The sequence below is a fragment of the Urocitellus parryii genome, chromosome 14 (genome assembly GCF_045843805.1).
Source record: "Urocitellus parryii isolate mUroPar1 chromosome 14, mUroPar1.hap1, whole genome shotgun sequence".
Classification (NCBI taxonomy): domain Eukaryota; kingdom Metazoa; phylum Chordata; class Mammalia; order Rodentia; family Sciuridae; genus Urocitellus; species Urocitellus parryii.
The window spans coordinates 23185636-23200980 of record NC_135544.1 but is presented as its reverse complement, the minus strand read 5'-3'; the positions used below and the strand labels follow the sequence as shown (position 1 = coordinate 23200980).

Here is a 15345-nt window from a genome sequence, read left to right as displayed (position 1 = left end):
TTTCTAATCTTTGTTATTCTAAAACTTTGATCAGCTAGCTGATTATTTGTCATTGTCCTTGTCTCCTTATATATCATAATCTCAGACCACTTTTTTTTTTAATCTGAAGCAGATAACTAGGTGTGTTGTAAAAAACTTCTACTAATTGCTAATTTATGAGTGAGGCCCTGATAGTCTGACCCATCTCTAAGCCACAGTTGGATATTTGCATACTCATAAACTACTCCTCAGGGATCCCCATCTGGGCATGAAAGTGTGCTGCAGTAGTGATGACATGGGTTCTCAGCCATCGGAGTTAGCAGATATGACAGGATTCAGCTCATGATGGGAAATTCTAGCTGTGTAGTCATTTGTTCTCCCATAGTCTGCCTGCCAATTTGTACCGTAGCTCAGTAACATACCAAGAGTTGCATTTCACAAGACATATATTCTCCATTGCAAATTGGGTGACTTTGCTCAGGTACCCCAGGGCTTGTTACAAGATTTACACATAGTGCTTCCCATAAATACCTCATGGCACTATTTCCTACCATTGATACTTATAAGAGGATCTAATGACTGAAGTGACTTGGACCTGACCATATACAGTTCTAGAATTTTTGCTGGATTAGCAGCATCCTAAATTTTATTTTGTTTTTGACTCTGTTAACTATTAGCACCTTTCAAAGGTTATGAATAAAGATCTGAGCAAAGTGACTTCATGGGCATAAGCTTTAGCTGAGCTATAAGAGGAGATATTTCAGAGATCATGAAATGGATTCTAGCAGGAGTTGTGTTTACTTTGTGGTTTCTGGAGGCTGCTCTCTGTTGTCCTCAATAGGAGTAGAATAATTGTATCCATTATGGACTTCCTGGTGGTGGTGGTGGAGGGTATATGTATGTTTAAAAAAATTGGAGTGGAGACTGACTTCAACTTGGCTACTTGTTTATGCTAAAAATGGTTAGTAAGTTACTTTTTTCTTATTTCCACTTTTAAGAGAAGCAAAAATAAGCCAGTTCAATATACTACATATTTAACATATAAATAAGAATGTTTTTTTTTCTGGTGAGAAGAGGAAATATATATTATTTATTTATTCTAAGGTCATAAACATTAGAATTTTCAGAGCTTGAAGATATCTTCACTATCATCTTGTTTAATCTTTTCATCTTACAAACAAGGAAAATCTTTTATCTTATTGACTCTTTTCAGTAAAGCCATGAAACATTTTGTTGTTTATAAATTTGTAAATGTATCCATATGCTTTTTTAAATGCTCTTTTATGATTTTGGCCAGCAATGTTGAAATTAGCATGTTTTGATCTTTGTGTAAGTTGTTCAGAAAGAACTTAAAAGAAGTATTTAGGAAAATCCAAGTGCTGAAACATTTAAGATATGCTTTGTGGTCTCAATTTTGTGTGATTGTCAGCCAGGAAGTTTTCTGATTAAGATGGCTTGCCAATTCCCTGCCAAAAAAATTATTTATTACAATAATGGGGATTTCCTATTTGAGAAGTTAAAGATAAAATGTTACTAATATCATTTCCCCTGAAATAATTGACATAGATTTTCCACGTGTGAGTACACAGAAATATATGTATATTTATATGCCCTGCTTATATATATAGTTATAATTCACTAATTAAAATAATAACAATAATGGAACGGAGATTGGTAAAGTAGAGCAAGCAGATCAGAGGGAGGAAGAAGAAAAGAAAAAAGAAAAGTACTGGAAATAAGATTGATGAAATTGTGTTGCATGTGAGTACAAATATGGCATAATGAATCTCACAATTATGTGTAATTATAATAAGCCAATAAAAATAAATTATAATTTAAAATAATTGACAGAGATCAATTGATGTATTCTAATAAGATTAAAATCAAGAATAAGACCGAAAAGGCCTTTCTGAAGCAAGAGTAGGAGTTTGGCAAAGAGAGTGGTTTGTTTGTGGAAGGCAGGATGTGTATAGATAGCTTTCCAGGGAATGGCATGACAAAGTCCTTGCAGTTGGGAGAGTGTGATACAATAAAGAAACTAAAATTAAAAAAAAAAGAAAGTAATAAAAATGTGCCAAGATGACATAAGTAATTAGTGAGGGCAAATGTAGCATGAGAGGAGATGGAAGAGGTTGAAGTGGACACATCCCGCAGGCCCTAGCATCACAGAGATGTTTGATGCAAGGGAAGGTCACAGGATGATTTTTGCTGGGTATCCACACTATTTCGTCTGTATCTTTAAAGAGGGCTGGGGTTGTGGCTCAGTGTTAGAGCGCTTGCCTAGCCTGAGTGAGGCACTGGATTTGACCCCTGGCACCACATAAAAATAAAAACAAATATATCTTTAAAAGACCACATTGGCTGCTGCTCTATAGACATTGCATTGGATTGAACTAAGAGTAAAAGAAAATAGACATTACCAGAGACCATTGCATTTGTTCTAGGTGAAAGAACTGCAACAGCGGGGATATTAGCAGTGAAATGGAGAGTAACATGGTATTTTGAAGGTAAGATCAAGGGGCCTTGGGTTGGGGATATGGCTCAAGCGGTAGCTTGCTGGCCTGGCATGCATGCGGCCTGGGTTCGATCCTCAGCACCACATACCAAAAAAGGTGTTGTATCCACCGAAAACTAAAAAATAAATATTTAAAAATTCTCTCTCTGTGTCTATCTTTATTTAAAAATCAGTGGGCTTTGGTCATTAAAAGTGGGAATAAGAGAGCGATGTGAAGATGTGTCCAGATTTTTGGCTTAAGAAGTGTGTATGTGTGTGTGTGTGTGATTTATTGAAGTAATTTGATGCTAGAGAGGAAAAAGGTTTGAAAGAAACTGAAAAGTTCAGTTTTAGAAATGTTAATTTTGTGATGTTAGTGAGATGATCACGCAAACCTGTCAAGTAAGGCACATACAGGTCTGGAAATTTGAGTTAGAGATATAATTTCGGCGTTTTGGGCATATAGGTGGCAGGAAAGAAAACATGAAAGTTCTGAGTTATATTAGGTCAGATGAAAGAGGACAGGTCAGATGAAAGAGGACAAGTCATGTAACAAGAGGGAGGGAGACACCAGTGAAGAAGAAAACCAGTAAAGTTTTGCATCCCATGGTACAAAGAGTATTTCTAGAATCAGTGAGTAATCACGTCATTTGGGAGGTACAACACGAGGACTAAAAATTGTAGATTAGAATTTGGCAAATTGAAATCAACGGTGAGGCTGCTGCCATGTCTATGCAATGACGCTAGGAGCACCCGCTGCGTGCGACTCTCCAGGATCTGGCTCCGCCCTCTTCTCAAGGTCAACCCTTCTAGGCCGCAGCCCTAGATCCCTTTCCCAGCATGCTCTGCGACGTGAAGAAGCGGCTTCCGGGCCTGAGGGCGTTTTGTGTTGGCTGGCGCTGGAGAAACAAGATGGCGGCGTCGGAGGAGTGACAGGGGTCTACCCTGGCCGGACCCAGCGGCAGTGGTGGCAACTGTATAGCTGCCCTAACTCACCACGCCCCCTTTTCAGCCCGGGACACGCCATGAAAGCGAAGCTGGGGTGGCCACCGAGAAACAAGTGGCCTAAGTAACCGCGAGAACCACTCACAGACTGCGGCCTGCCTAAAAGAAACCTAACTGCGTGGCGGTGATTGGGGTTCCCTGGGCTGATTCTAGGCCCCGTCACGCCTGAAAAGGCCTTAGTTTCCCACTGTCTGCTGTCCTCCTCCGCAGCCTTGCCTGGTGGAAGACCCCCCGCCACCTTTGTCCTCCCCTCAGGACTTGGATCCAGTCTCCATGTTCGTCTGTCCGGAAGGCGAGCAGCACTGGCTCCAAGGCCGAAGTTGTTGTTGGAGAGAAATATAAACTGGTACGGAAGATAGGGTATGGCACCTTCGGGGACATTTATCTGGCGTTTAACATCAACACCAGACAGGAAGTGGCAGTGAAGGTAGAATCTCAGAAGGCCCAGTTTTCCAAGTTGGTAATCGAAAGCCAAATCTATAGGATTCTTGAAGGTGGGGTTGGCGTCCCCCACATCTGGTGGTACGGTGAGGAAAAAGGCTATAATGTGTTAGTCATGGATCTTCTGGGACCCAGCCTTGAAGATCTCTTCAATTTCTGCTCAAGAAGGTTCACAATGAAAACTGTACTTATGTTAGCTGACCAGATGATTAGTAGAATTGAATATGTGCACGCAAAGAATTTTATACACAGAGACATTAAGCCAGATAACTTACTAGTGGGTATCGGGAATGACTGTAATAAGTTATTCCTTATTGATTTTGGTTTGGCCAAAAGGTACAGAAACGACAAGACAAAGCAACACATACCATATGTGGAAGGTAAACCCCTCACTGGCACTGCCCGATATGCTAGCATCAATGCACATCTTGGTATTGAGCAGAGTCGCCGAGATGACATGGAATCGTTAGGATATGTTTTGATGTATTTTAATAGAACCCATCTGCCATGGCAAGGACTAAATGCTGTAACAAAGAAACAAATATATGAAAAGATCAGTGAAAAGAAGAGGTCCACTTCTGTTGAAGTTTTATGTAAGGGGTTTCCTGCAGAATTTGCTATATACTTAAACTATTGTCGTAGGCTGCCCTTTGAGGAAGTCCCAGATTACAAGTATCTGAAGGAGCTATTCCGCATCCTTTTCAGGACTCTGAACTACCATTATGACTACATATTTGATTGGACGAAGAAGTTAAAGCAGAAAGCTTAGCAGGCAGGGTCAGCCGGCACAATCCCCCACAGGCAAGCAAACCAACAAAACCAAGAGTAACATGAAAGGTTTCTAAGCATTAATTGAAGAACAGAAGAAGCAGAGCAGATGATTGAAGCAGCATTTGTTTCTCCCCAAATCTAGAAATTTTAGTTCATATGTAAACTAGCCAGTGGTTGTGGACCACCATTTACTTGGTGTAAGTAAAGAACTTAATTTCAGTATAAACTGGCTCTGGGAAGCATTGTTGATGTTGTATCATGAGTTTAGCCTCTGTAATTGTGAATATTAACAGTGAAATGGTGTCTGGTTTGCTATTGCATTTTTTTAAGTGGAAAAGTTAACTAAATGGTTGACACTCAAATTGGTGGAGAAATTGTGCATGTACTTTTTTTGTTTGTTTGTTAAAACCTTTCATATTGTGCTGTACTGCTTTGAGATCTCATTTCAGAAGAACAGCATGAACAGTCTTCAGCCACAGTTGTGATGGTTAAAAATGCCCACGATTGTGTATTCTTAGGGTTTTTCCACCCCTGGGATTTGCGAATTGTTCACTTAACACATTCTTTATATGTAGCAACCAGAGATTCCAGTGTTTGATTATGCCAGCTTACTGTGCTAGAAATAACAGCATCTAAAGTAAAGACTTAGTGACTACTAGATTATCCTTAGGTCTCTGCATTAACTCTATAATGCTCTCGCTATTTTTAAAAAAGCATATTTGTCACAGAAATTTAGTTCACATCTTACAACTGAACATGTATGTATGTTGCTTAGATAAATAATCATTGTAAATGTCTATATGATCTTGAGTTTTTAAAAATTTTGAAATGGGAGCTTTTTTGTTTATAAGTTCATTAAAAACTAAAATTGGAAGGAAAAGAAAAAATCCATGGTGACTTCAAGAACAAAGGGGAACGATGTCATATTGAAGTGGGTTGAAGAATCAGAGATGAGAAAGTGCAGAAAAGATGTAGAGACAACTGTGGTGGACACCATTAGCCAACAACCCAACAGCTCTTTCCCTAATGTAAATCAAATCTCTGTTTTTCCATAACCAAGTGCTCAAGTTCCTTACGGAAGTGCTTCTTCCTAATTGTAGGAAGGGAACTGACCCTGTTCAAATCAGTTTTCATTTATTTTGCCATGTGATTTTGTTTTTTTTTAGCCATGAGTATTTTACACAATCTTGCCAATGTCTTCCCCACATTCTTAACTTAGGACAACACTAACATACTAATACCATAGTTGACAAACCAGCTTTGCGATTAAGTGATATCATTTCAACATTCCAGTACTGATTATTAGCATTTGCTCTATTTAGCCTGAAAACCTTACTTAACAACAACTACAATTATTTCAATTTATTGCTTTCTTGCTATATATGAGACATTGTACAACATACTCTATGTACATAATATTTAAGCTAAATCACCATCAACCTTGTGAAGCATAATGGCTCTTTATTTTTCAGGAAAGTTAATCAGAACTTAGAGATATTAAGTAAAATACCCATGACATGATAAGGTAAATGGGAGAACCAATGAGGGACTTCCTTAGTCCATTAGAATTGTTCATTCTGTACAAAATAGAAACTGCCATATATTACACCTATTTAGGAGCATTTTACTCCTGAGCTGGTCTACACTTGCCTGTTTTCTTCCTTGCTCAGACTTGCCCTTTTGATTCTATTGGCTCTTAGCCAACTCTTACACGTGAAGATTAACTATGTTGATTTTACCACGCCGACCCTACAGGAATGATAAGCTCTCTCTGAAGATAGTTGGGGAGAGGATTGGGCTATTTAAGGTTTGATCTCAATAAGAAGCATTATTTGTCAATTTGATGACCATACAATTTTACATTAGACTAAAAAAAAAGAATTCATTGTATATTTAAAAATTGAATCAAAGATATTATTTAGGGGCTGGGTTGTAGCTCAGTGGTAGAGTGCTTATCTCACATGCTTGGGGCCCTGGGTTCAATCCTCAGCACCACATAAAAGTAAATAAATAAAAATAAAGATATTTTTAAAAAAGATATTATTTAGAACTATATAGCACTGATAGAGCCTGATTTTGTTTGACACAAATTTAAATTTTCTTTAGGAAAAGACAAATTTAGAATGTTTTGAAAGTGGAGACTAAAGGGTGCAAAGTTTACTTTTCCAGGAATCAGCTATGTACACATTAATTTAAGGGCTCCACTGTTTTTAGACTTGAGAAGGGTTCAATGTTTTTGAACCTGTTTATTCATCTGTATATTGGTCAGAAAAGTATCTTGTTTTCAAGACTGATACTCAAAACAATGTAAAACTCAGTTCCTGGTCATTGTAAAATATTCATACAACAGTCATTTAATGTCTATAGTGTTTTAGGTATGGTGTTCATTAAAATAGTCTAGGTGGTGGAATAAATTCATAAATAACATGTAAATAGATGATAAGTTGTGATAAAACCATGTCAAAATCTTACAGAAATATAGGATAGTAGATGTGGAGAGAATGAGACTGGAATAATAAGTTGAGTAGAGAGCATTACTTGGGCTGTTGTTCTTAGTAATGAGCTTACTGAAAGTTTCTAAGTGTGAGGATGATACGATTATAGATAATGTAATAAAATGGTAGTTTTTGGATGAATTGGAAGGGAACATATAGGATTTACAGAAGAGAGTGGTGAGCCTCCAGTAGGACAGGCAAAGAAAGAAAAAAGATCATGTTTCTTTCTGTTTAACTATTGTTGCCTGATAAACCACTTCAGAACAAGTGGCTGCAGCAAAGAATCATTTGTTTTTTCTCATTGACCTATGGATTGGCTGGATATAGTTCTACTGGTGGTCTTGCTTGAACACATTCCTGTGATTGAAATCACATCATGGCTGGAATATGCCAGCCACATTCCAAGTAGATTCCCTCACATATCTGGCTATTGGTGCCCACTGTGGGCAAAGGCCTCTCTTCTCTCTTCCATGTGGCCTCTCATCCCTGAGGCTAGACGAGCTTCTTTAGATCATGGTGGTATCATAGAATAGTTCCAAGAGAACTAGCCCAAGGTACATGTGCTTAGCAAGCCTCTAGTGGGGTCACATTTGTTGATCCCATTGGCCAAATCAAGTCACATGTCCAAATGCAGTCAAAGTAAAAGGAGAGGTTGACTACTTCATGGCAGGAGTAGTGGAAAATAATTTGTGGCTGTTTTAAATGTATCACAAATGCCTTGAGACATTTTAGAGGATACATTGATCATATTTGAGAAAAATGAGATGTAAATAAGAATAGGGAAGATTAAGGATAACTCAAGTGAGAAATAGATCTTGGTGTAGTAATGGAAGCAATGAATACAACAGGAAGATTTGTTGATGAGGGACCAGGGGGATTGTATTTGAGTATTTCAGGAATATGTTGAAATTGATGCCTGTGAAATATGCCAATGAATTGACTAAGAATGTGGAAATAGAGATTGGAATGTAGAATAGCTTTCTAATAAGAGTATAGAGATTTGGGGATCATTGGCTTATAGGCCTTTAATACCACAAAGGAGAATTAAATTTCCTAGGAATGAAAGAAAAACAAAAAGTGGGCCTATTGTGGAATTTAGAGAAGTATTAGTAAATGGCAGAAACAGTTAGTAAAGGAAACTGAAAAATTAAGGTCAGATAATGAGAAAGTTAAAAAGTGGCAAAGAATCATGACAAAGGAAAACTATGAAAACATGGTAAATTACTAAAAAAACCCCAATGAACTGTGCTGCACAATGTATAAAACTATGAAGATCAAGATTCAGAGATACAACTGAATCTGTCTTCATAATTTCCTTTGCATGAAGAGTTTGTACTAGTCTGAAGATTTTTGTTAATTCAAAGAAAATTTGTAAAGCAATAGATACAATTTTCAAGGGTAAATTAATAGCTGAATATTTCATACTGAAATAGACTACTGAAAATAGTTGAAAAACCAGAAATGGCCATTTGTAAACTAACAGTGACCAGCTTGGGAGGATACAGTATAGGAAACATAGTCACTCTCTGAAACTGTATACAATCATAGGATAAAACATCTCTTGAATCTGATTGAGCAATGTTAATAGAATATCCAAAGGAGCAGTGAATATCACTGAGTAACTACTGAGTGGGAGGTTATAGGTACTTTAGTTTTTTTTTTTTTCCTAATCCCAGAGATTGAACCCAGGAGTGCTTAACCACTCAGCTACATCCCCAGCCATTTTTATTTTTCGTTTTGAAGCAGGGTCTTGCTAAATGGCTTAGGGCCTTGCTAAATTGCTGGGGCGGAACTCTGTAATCTAGAATTTTCCTGCCTCAGCTTCCTGAGTCACTGGGATTACAGTAATATGTACCATGCCTGAAAACTTTTTAAAGATGCAGTTGTGTTTAAATGCGTATCATTTAAATCTTTAATCTTTAAAATATGCCCTTTAGAAAAGCACAAATGGTAATGATATGGATGATGTGATGCAACCCACCATATGATATCCAGGGATACACCTGCACTTAAGCATGGACACAGCTGTGGCACAAAAGTCTCAGGAAGCTGAGTCAGACCCCACTGTGGTTTCTTGAGTTATATTATGTTGGCTACATGAGGAAGAGATTGTGGGGTTTGAAGGATTGATTTAAATTTCCATCTACTGTTGAACTTTTAATTCTTCCTTCAATTTTGTCAGTTTCTGCTTCATATATTTTCAGCCTCTGATGCCTGTATGTTTATAATATGATGTCTTCCTCATGATTGGATCTTTTTATCATTGCAAGAAGTCCATATTTTGTCTGGTATTAGTACAGACATTGCACCTATCTTTATCGTTGCGTACATGGTATATCTGTTTCTATCCTTTTATTTTTCAACTTGTTTGTGTCTTTAAATCTAAAATATCTATTGTCAACACGTGGTTGGATCATTTTTCTAAAAAGTCTATTCTGACAATATATGCCTTTTGATTGGAGTATTTATATTTATTAAGTTGGATGTGGTTACTGATCAGGCACTATATATGCCTGCCATGTTGCTTTTTTTTAATGTCATATACTTTTTTCCTATGTACCTCCACATTGCCTTCCCTTCTAACTAGATCTTTTCCAGTGTAAATCATGTTAATTATTTGCTGATTCTTTCACTATATTTTCCAAGTTATCATATCTTAAGATAACATTTAAAAAGTATGCCATGTCATTGGAATTATTTAAATTGCTTGGTATAAGTGAAAAAATTTGGGACTCATACTAGATTTACTCTACCAATTTTTTTTTTCTGAAATTTTCCTTTTGACAAATTCTACAGTTACCATGCACCTTAGTTTTGGAATAAATATTTACAGGTAAAACTTTTTTTCTCTACTCTCAAACATTAGGAGAAGAGGAAGAAACTAAAGTTAATTGAAGTTTCAACACAATATTTAAAATGTATCATTTCATTTTCTGCTCCTAACATTTAAAATGTATCATTTCATTTTCTCCTCACAATAATCCTATACAATACATGTAACTATCCGCATCTCTGGTTAACTAACTTCTCTAAGGACATATAAATAATAAGTAGCAGAGTCTAAATTTAATTTCAAGTGAATTTCTAGTGAATAAAGAGGAAAAAGAACTTAGTACAATGTAAAATTTACAGGGAAAAATACTTAGAAAGATATTAAAGGAAGGGGAATACATATGCTTTGTTTTTCTGGTAAGAGATTGTTTTAGGCAAAAAGGTTTAGATGTGCGGTTTTGAATTCTGGTTCTAATTCACATGAGAAAAATCAGAGGAGCCTCAGATTTAAACATTGTCTTTGCTCATAAGTTTTAATATACTTGCAGTTTTATGTACACATCTTTTTAAAAAGGTGTTTACAAGTGTTAATAGGTTTTATCATCAAATATTTGCTTATTGTGGTTAACATACGTGATAACATGTGAAAATGTAAGTAGTTACATATATGAGCATTTACTACATGCCAGGCATTATGTAAGTGTATACTTTGTGATACATAAAAATGCTGTCAATGAGGTATCAGCATTTTGCAATGAGAAAACTTAGACCCAGAGATTTTAATCGGCTTCAGAGCCTATATTGTGAGGTAGTAAACTTCCTATAGCTTACTCTAATCATGTAGTGCTAATGGTAAATAGACTTTGAGTTATAAAATCATCTTTGAAACCTTTGTGTTTGATTCCTACAATTTTTAAATTGGAGCTCAGCTTAAAGCCTCTTTTAGAATCTAGTCCAACTGCCTTTCCAAAGTTACAGAAACAAGTGATTAATGTGATCAAAATTCTTCCTGAGTTTTAGAGGTTTGTTTCCCCAGAAGTTTATAATGCCCAAATGATCTAATTAAAAATGAGCTCATAGAACTAATGTGATCCAGCGTTCCAAACATTTTGCATATATCACAAAGAATCGTATAGCATGTTAAGATCTTTTGCTCTTAACCACAGAATCTGTTCTAAAGAATCCAAAGGGAGAATAGTCTATTGTACCAACCCAGATACCATTTTCACCATATGATCCAGCATTCCCAGCATTTAGGTATATAGCCAAAGGAAACTAAATCAATATATCAAAGAGATATCAGTACTTCCACATTTATTGGCTGGAATACCATTCACAATAGCTAATATACAGAACTCAACTGAGTTATCCATTGATTGATTATTGGATAAAGAAAATGTGGCACTATATGTGATGGAATACTATTCAGTCATAAAGAATGATATTCTGTAATTTTCAGCAACATGGATGGAACTGGAGAATGTTATAATAAATGAAATAAATTAGGCACAGGAAAACAAATACCCCAGAGTTTTTAACTATAGTTAAAACTCAATTATAGTTCAGGTTTTCTTACTGTAGCACTGAGAACCAGAGAGGGTTCTGCTCTGCTAAGTTACAATTCTCTGTATCTCTTTATCTCTTCATTTTGGGGGTCAACAGTTTCCCTGTGAACTCACTTCTCTGACTGATTAATTAGTTTGTTGTATTTCACTTGGTTTAGCTGCTTTCCAGTTGTTAGGATGTGCTGGCCACTTCTAAGTACTTTACATGCTGTTCTGGAAACAACAAGAAGCTCATTTTAAAAGCATATAAAAACCTGATCTGTTTCTTGTGCACTAACTCCTGCCCCATGCTCTGTGTGAGCAAATCAATAGAATGTATGCAATATGATTATTCCTGGCAATCAGCTACACATGGATTTAAAAGAGATAAACAGTTTCACAGAGAAGGCAATTAACTTACATAATGATGAAATGGTGAGCTCGGATGGATTTATTGTAGGATGAAAGGGTTCATGTCACTTAGCAGTGATGCTATTGTAATGCCACAACCTTCCACCATTCTCCTTAATCAAGGCTGTATGTCCTTCATTACCTCGATGACAAGGAAATTGGTGTTAATGGTCACAATTGTGGTGATGATGAATACAGTAAACACACGAACAAGTGCTTACTCTGTGTCAGGTACGTGGTGATTTCCATATTTTTGTCGCTTGTAATCCTCACCATAGTCCTGTAAAGTGATGGTTAGTTTCTATCTTATTGATGAGGAATCAAGGCTAGAACTTGACCAAGATAGTTAAGTAAATTGTCCAAACCTCACAGAGCTGGAGAATGGTAGGCTTATGTCTTCAGTCCATCACAGTCCAGAACCTGAAATGTCAACCACTATGTTAGAATTAGAGATTAAAAATAAGAGGTGATTAAGTCCCATTTAAAAAAGAGGCCATAAATGTATTTAGACACATGAATTCCATAGCTATTGGTGAAATTTCATAAAATAATAGGAAATGTTAGTAAGTTCCCATCTCCTAAAAAGGATTCTCTCTTTTACCTGATCCATTAAAATGACATATTAATTAATAACAACAATCTAGGAGAATGTTATGGTTTAGATATTAGGTGACCCCCAAAGCTCATGTGTGAGACAATGCAAATAGGTTTAGAGGTGATTGGGTTATGAGTTTTAACCCAATTAATGCATTAAGCCCCTTATTAACTGGATGGTAACTGTAGGCACGCAGAGTGTGACTGAGGATGTAGGTCGCTCTGGGCATGTCTTTGGGATATATATTTTGTCTTTATTGAGCAAAGCTCTTTCTTTGCTTTCTGGTGCCATGTTACCAGATCCTTTCTTCCTCCATTTCCTTCTGTCATGATGTTGTGCCCTATCTTGAGTCCTGAGGAATGGAGCCAGCCATTTATGGACTGAGGCCTCTGAAATTGGGAGCTTCAAAATAAACCGTTTCTTCTCTATTTGTTCTTTTCAGGTCTTTTGATCACAGTGGTGAGAAAGCTGACTATAACACAGAACAAACTAAAAGTCTGCTATTGAATATTTAACAATAAATTCCCCCCAATATGTCTTGGCACTTTACAACCAAGTCATTGAAATTAAAGTAAAAAAAAGAATAAATCTTGAAAAAAGTGAAATTATCCCTTAGGAATACAGGTAAAATAAAACCATTCTTTGATTGGGGGGGGGGCATTGAATACATTTACTCTGAGTTGCTAAAGAAGTTTTAAACAAATGAAATCATAACAGAAAAAAGCTAGGAATACAAGGAATGAATGAAGAAAGTTGAAAAATTGTAAACATCTGACTAGATAGAATGAAATACTCTACTCTTGTATTATTTTAAATAGATTAAGTGGTCAAGAGCAAGAAACCACAACATTATCTATAAGATTTTTGAGAAAAAGGTAGCCATAATGAAAAAGGAGATAGGCTAAGGGGACCCATTTTGTGGTTAAGATTTCTATATTCCACTTCGTGTGTAAACTATTGAATCCAAGTAGGCTGTGAAAAGTTAAGTGTGTATATTTGTAATCCCTGAGAGCAGACATTGACAAAAAAAATCAACACAAATTGATCTCTGTGAAAATATAATGAATTACAATGAAATACCAAAAAATGTTTGTAATCCTAAAGGAGGCAGGAAAAGGGAATGAGAGGAACAACAACAAAACAAGAAAATAAACAGAACAATAAAATCAGTTCTATCTCAATAGGTATTAATAATAGTATATGCAAATACTATAAATACACCAATTAAAAGGTAGAGATTGTCAGAAGGATTAAAAGAATACGAACTGCCCAGCACAGTGGCCCACATCTGTAATCCCAGCTGTTCAGGAGGCTGAGGAAGGGAAGATCCTAGTTCAAAGACAGCCTGAGCAATTTATTGAGTCCCTAAGCAACTCAGTGAGAGCCTGTCTTAAAATAAAAGATTAAAAAAAAAAAAGATGCTTCAGTGATTAAATGCTTTTGGTTCAGTCTCTGGTACCAAAAAACAAACAACCACAACAAAAAGATATGAACCAAGTACAAGCCATCTTCAAAAAATGTACTTCAAACATAGTAATGTAGGTAGGCTAAAAGTAAAGTGAAAGAAAAAGTTTGTCATATAAACTAATGTTTAATGTTTAAAATATGTTATATAAACAGAAGCTGGGGTGGCTAAATTAATATCTCAAAAGGTAGACTTTAGAGTATACAAATTACTAGGGATGAAGGACATTACATAATGAGAAAAGGTTAACTCATCAAGAAGATAGAGAAACCTAAAACTTGTTTTAATTATGCAAGAATGTGGTAATATGCCTTGTAACAGTAAAAGAAATTGGATTTATATACAATGAATAAGTTAATGTAAAATAACCAACTCATAGCACCAGAGTTTAGAAGAAAGTACACTAAAATTTTTATAGGGGTAGTATTTGTTTATTAGAACTAATTGATTATATAGTTCTCTTATTCTTCACTTTGTTTTTGTTCTATATTCCACATATTCTTAAGGACTAAGATTTCTATTACTGCTTAAATGTTAAATCACAAAAGAAAAGAAAGAGTTAAAGCCAGGGCTATTAAAAAGTCTTAAATCTTAGAAGAGCTGGTAGACCATTGTTTAGTTATATTTTTAGGCATATATCTTAACTCATCTTAACTTATACATTATTTCTTTCCCAAAGATATAAATGACATTTTACTTGCATTCTGAATCTTGATTCTCAAATTAATTTGGCCTGGCATAAGAATATCAGTGTTTTTAAATTCCAAAAGTTGTTGAAATATCATTATATATATATAAAATTCTGACTTCATTTATTTTTAATCAGAAAACATGAACAAATTCATTTTGAGAAGTTATGAAACTCAAAATAAGGACATTTTATTTGTATACTGCCAGAACTCACAATCTGTTTTACTTTTCTACTCATTTGGAAAAAAAAATCCACCTCAGTACCTCAGTTTTCAAAGAATGTTTTTGGGTACTGATGAAATCGGGTTATTACAGGTTGAATTACTGCGGTAAATTAGGAGATCATCAAAGCCCGGGATTGCATTGACCACCTTTTCCAATCACCACATTCTTGCAGAGCTCTAAGGCTAACAAATACTTGGGTCAAACACCTTTACTTTGTTCAAATACACACCTCTCAGAGAAAACTTCTTGCAGGGAGGCCAGGAGAGGACAGAGAAAACACAACTGAAAGATGAGAAACCAAAAATAAAGTAGGAGAAGTTAAAGAAGGGGAGGAGTGCTAGTCTTCCAAAGATGCCCTATTGTTCTAACCCCAGAAGATCATAAATTCAAGGCTCAGCTTGTCATAGACTCATAGGGTCATGGAAATCCAAGTCTTCTGTGGGATACCAGATCCTGTG

General features: G+C 36.0%; 1 protein-coding gene across 1 annotated transcript; it reads left to right on the top strand.

Moving 5' to 3' along the window:
* The first annotated feature begins 1972 nt into the window (after positions 1-1972).
* Positions 1973-4688, top strand: LOC113183228 (casein kinase I-like). Its single transcript, XM_026389490.2, has 2 exons — positions 1973-1980; positions 3776-4688. Exons 1-2 carry the CDS (start codon positions 1973-1975, stop codon positions 4686-4688), a joined length of 921 nt encoding a protein of 306 aa, XP_026245275.1.
* The last annotated feature ends 10657 nt before the right edge of the window (positions 4689-15345 follow it).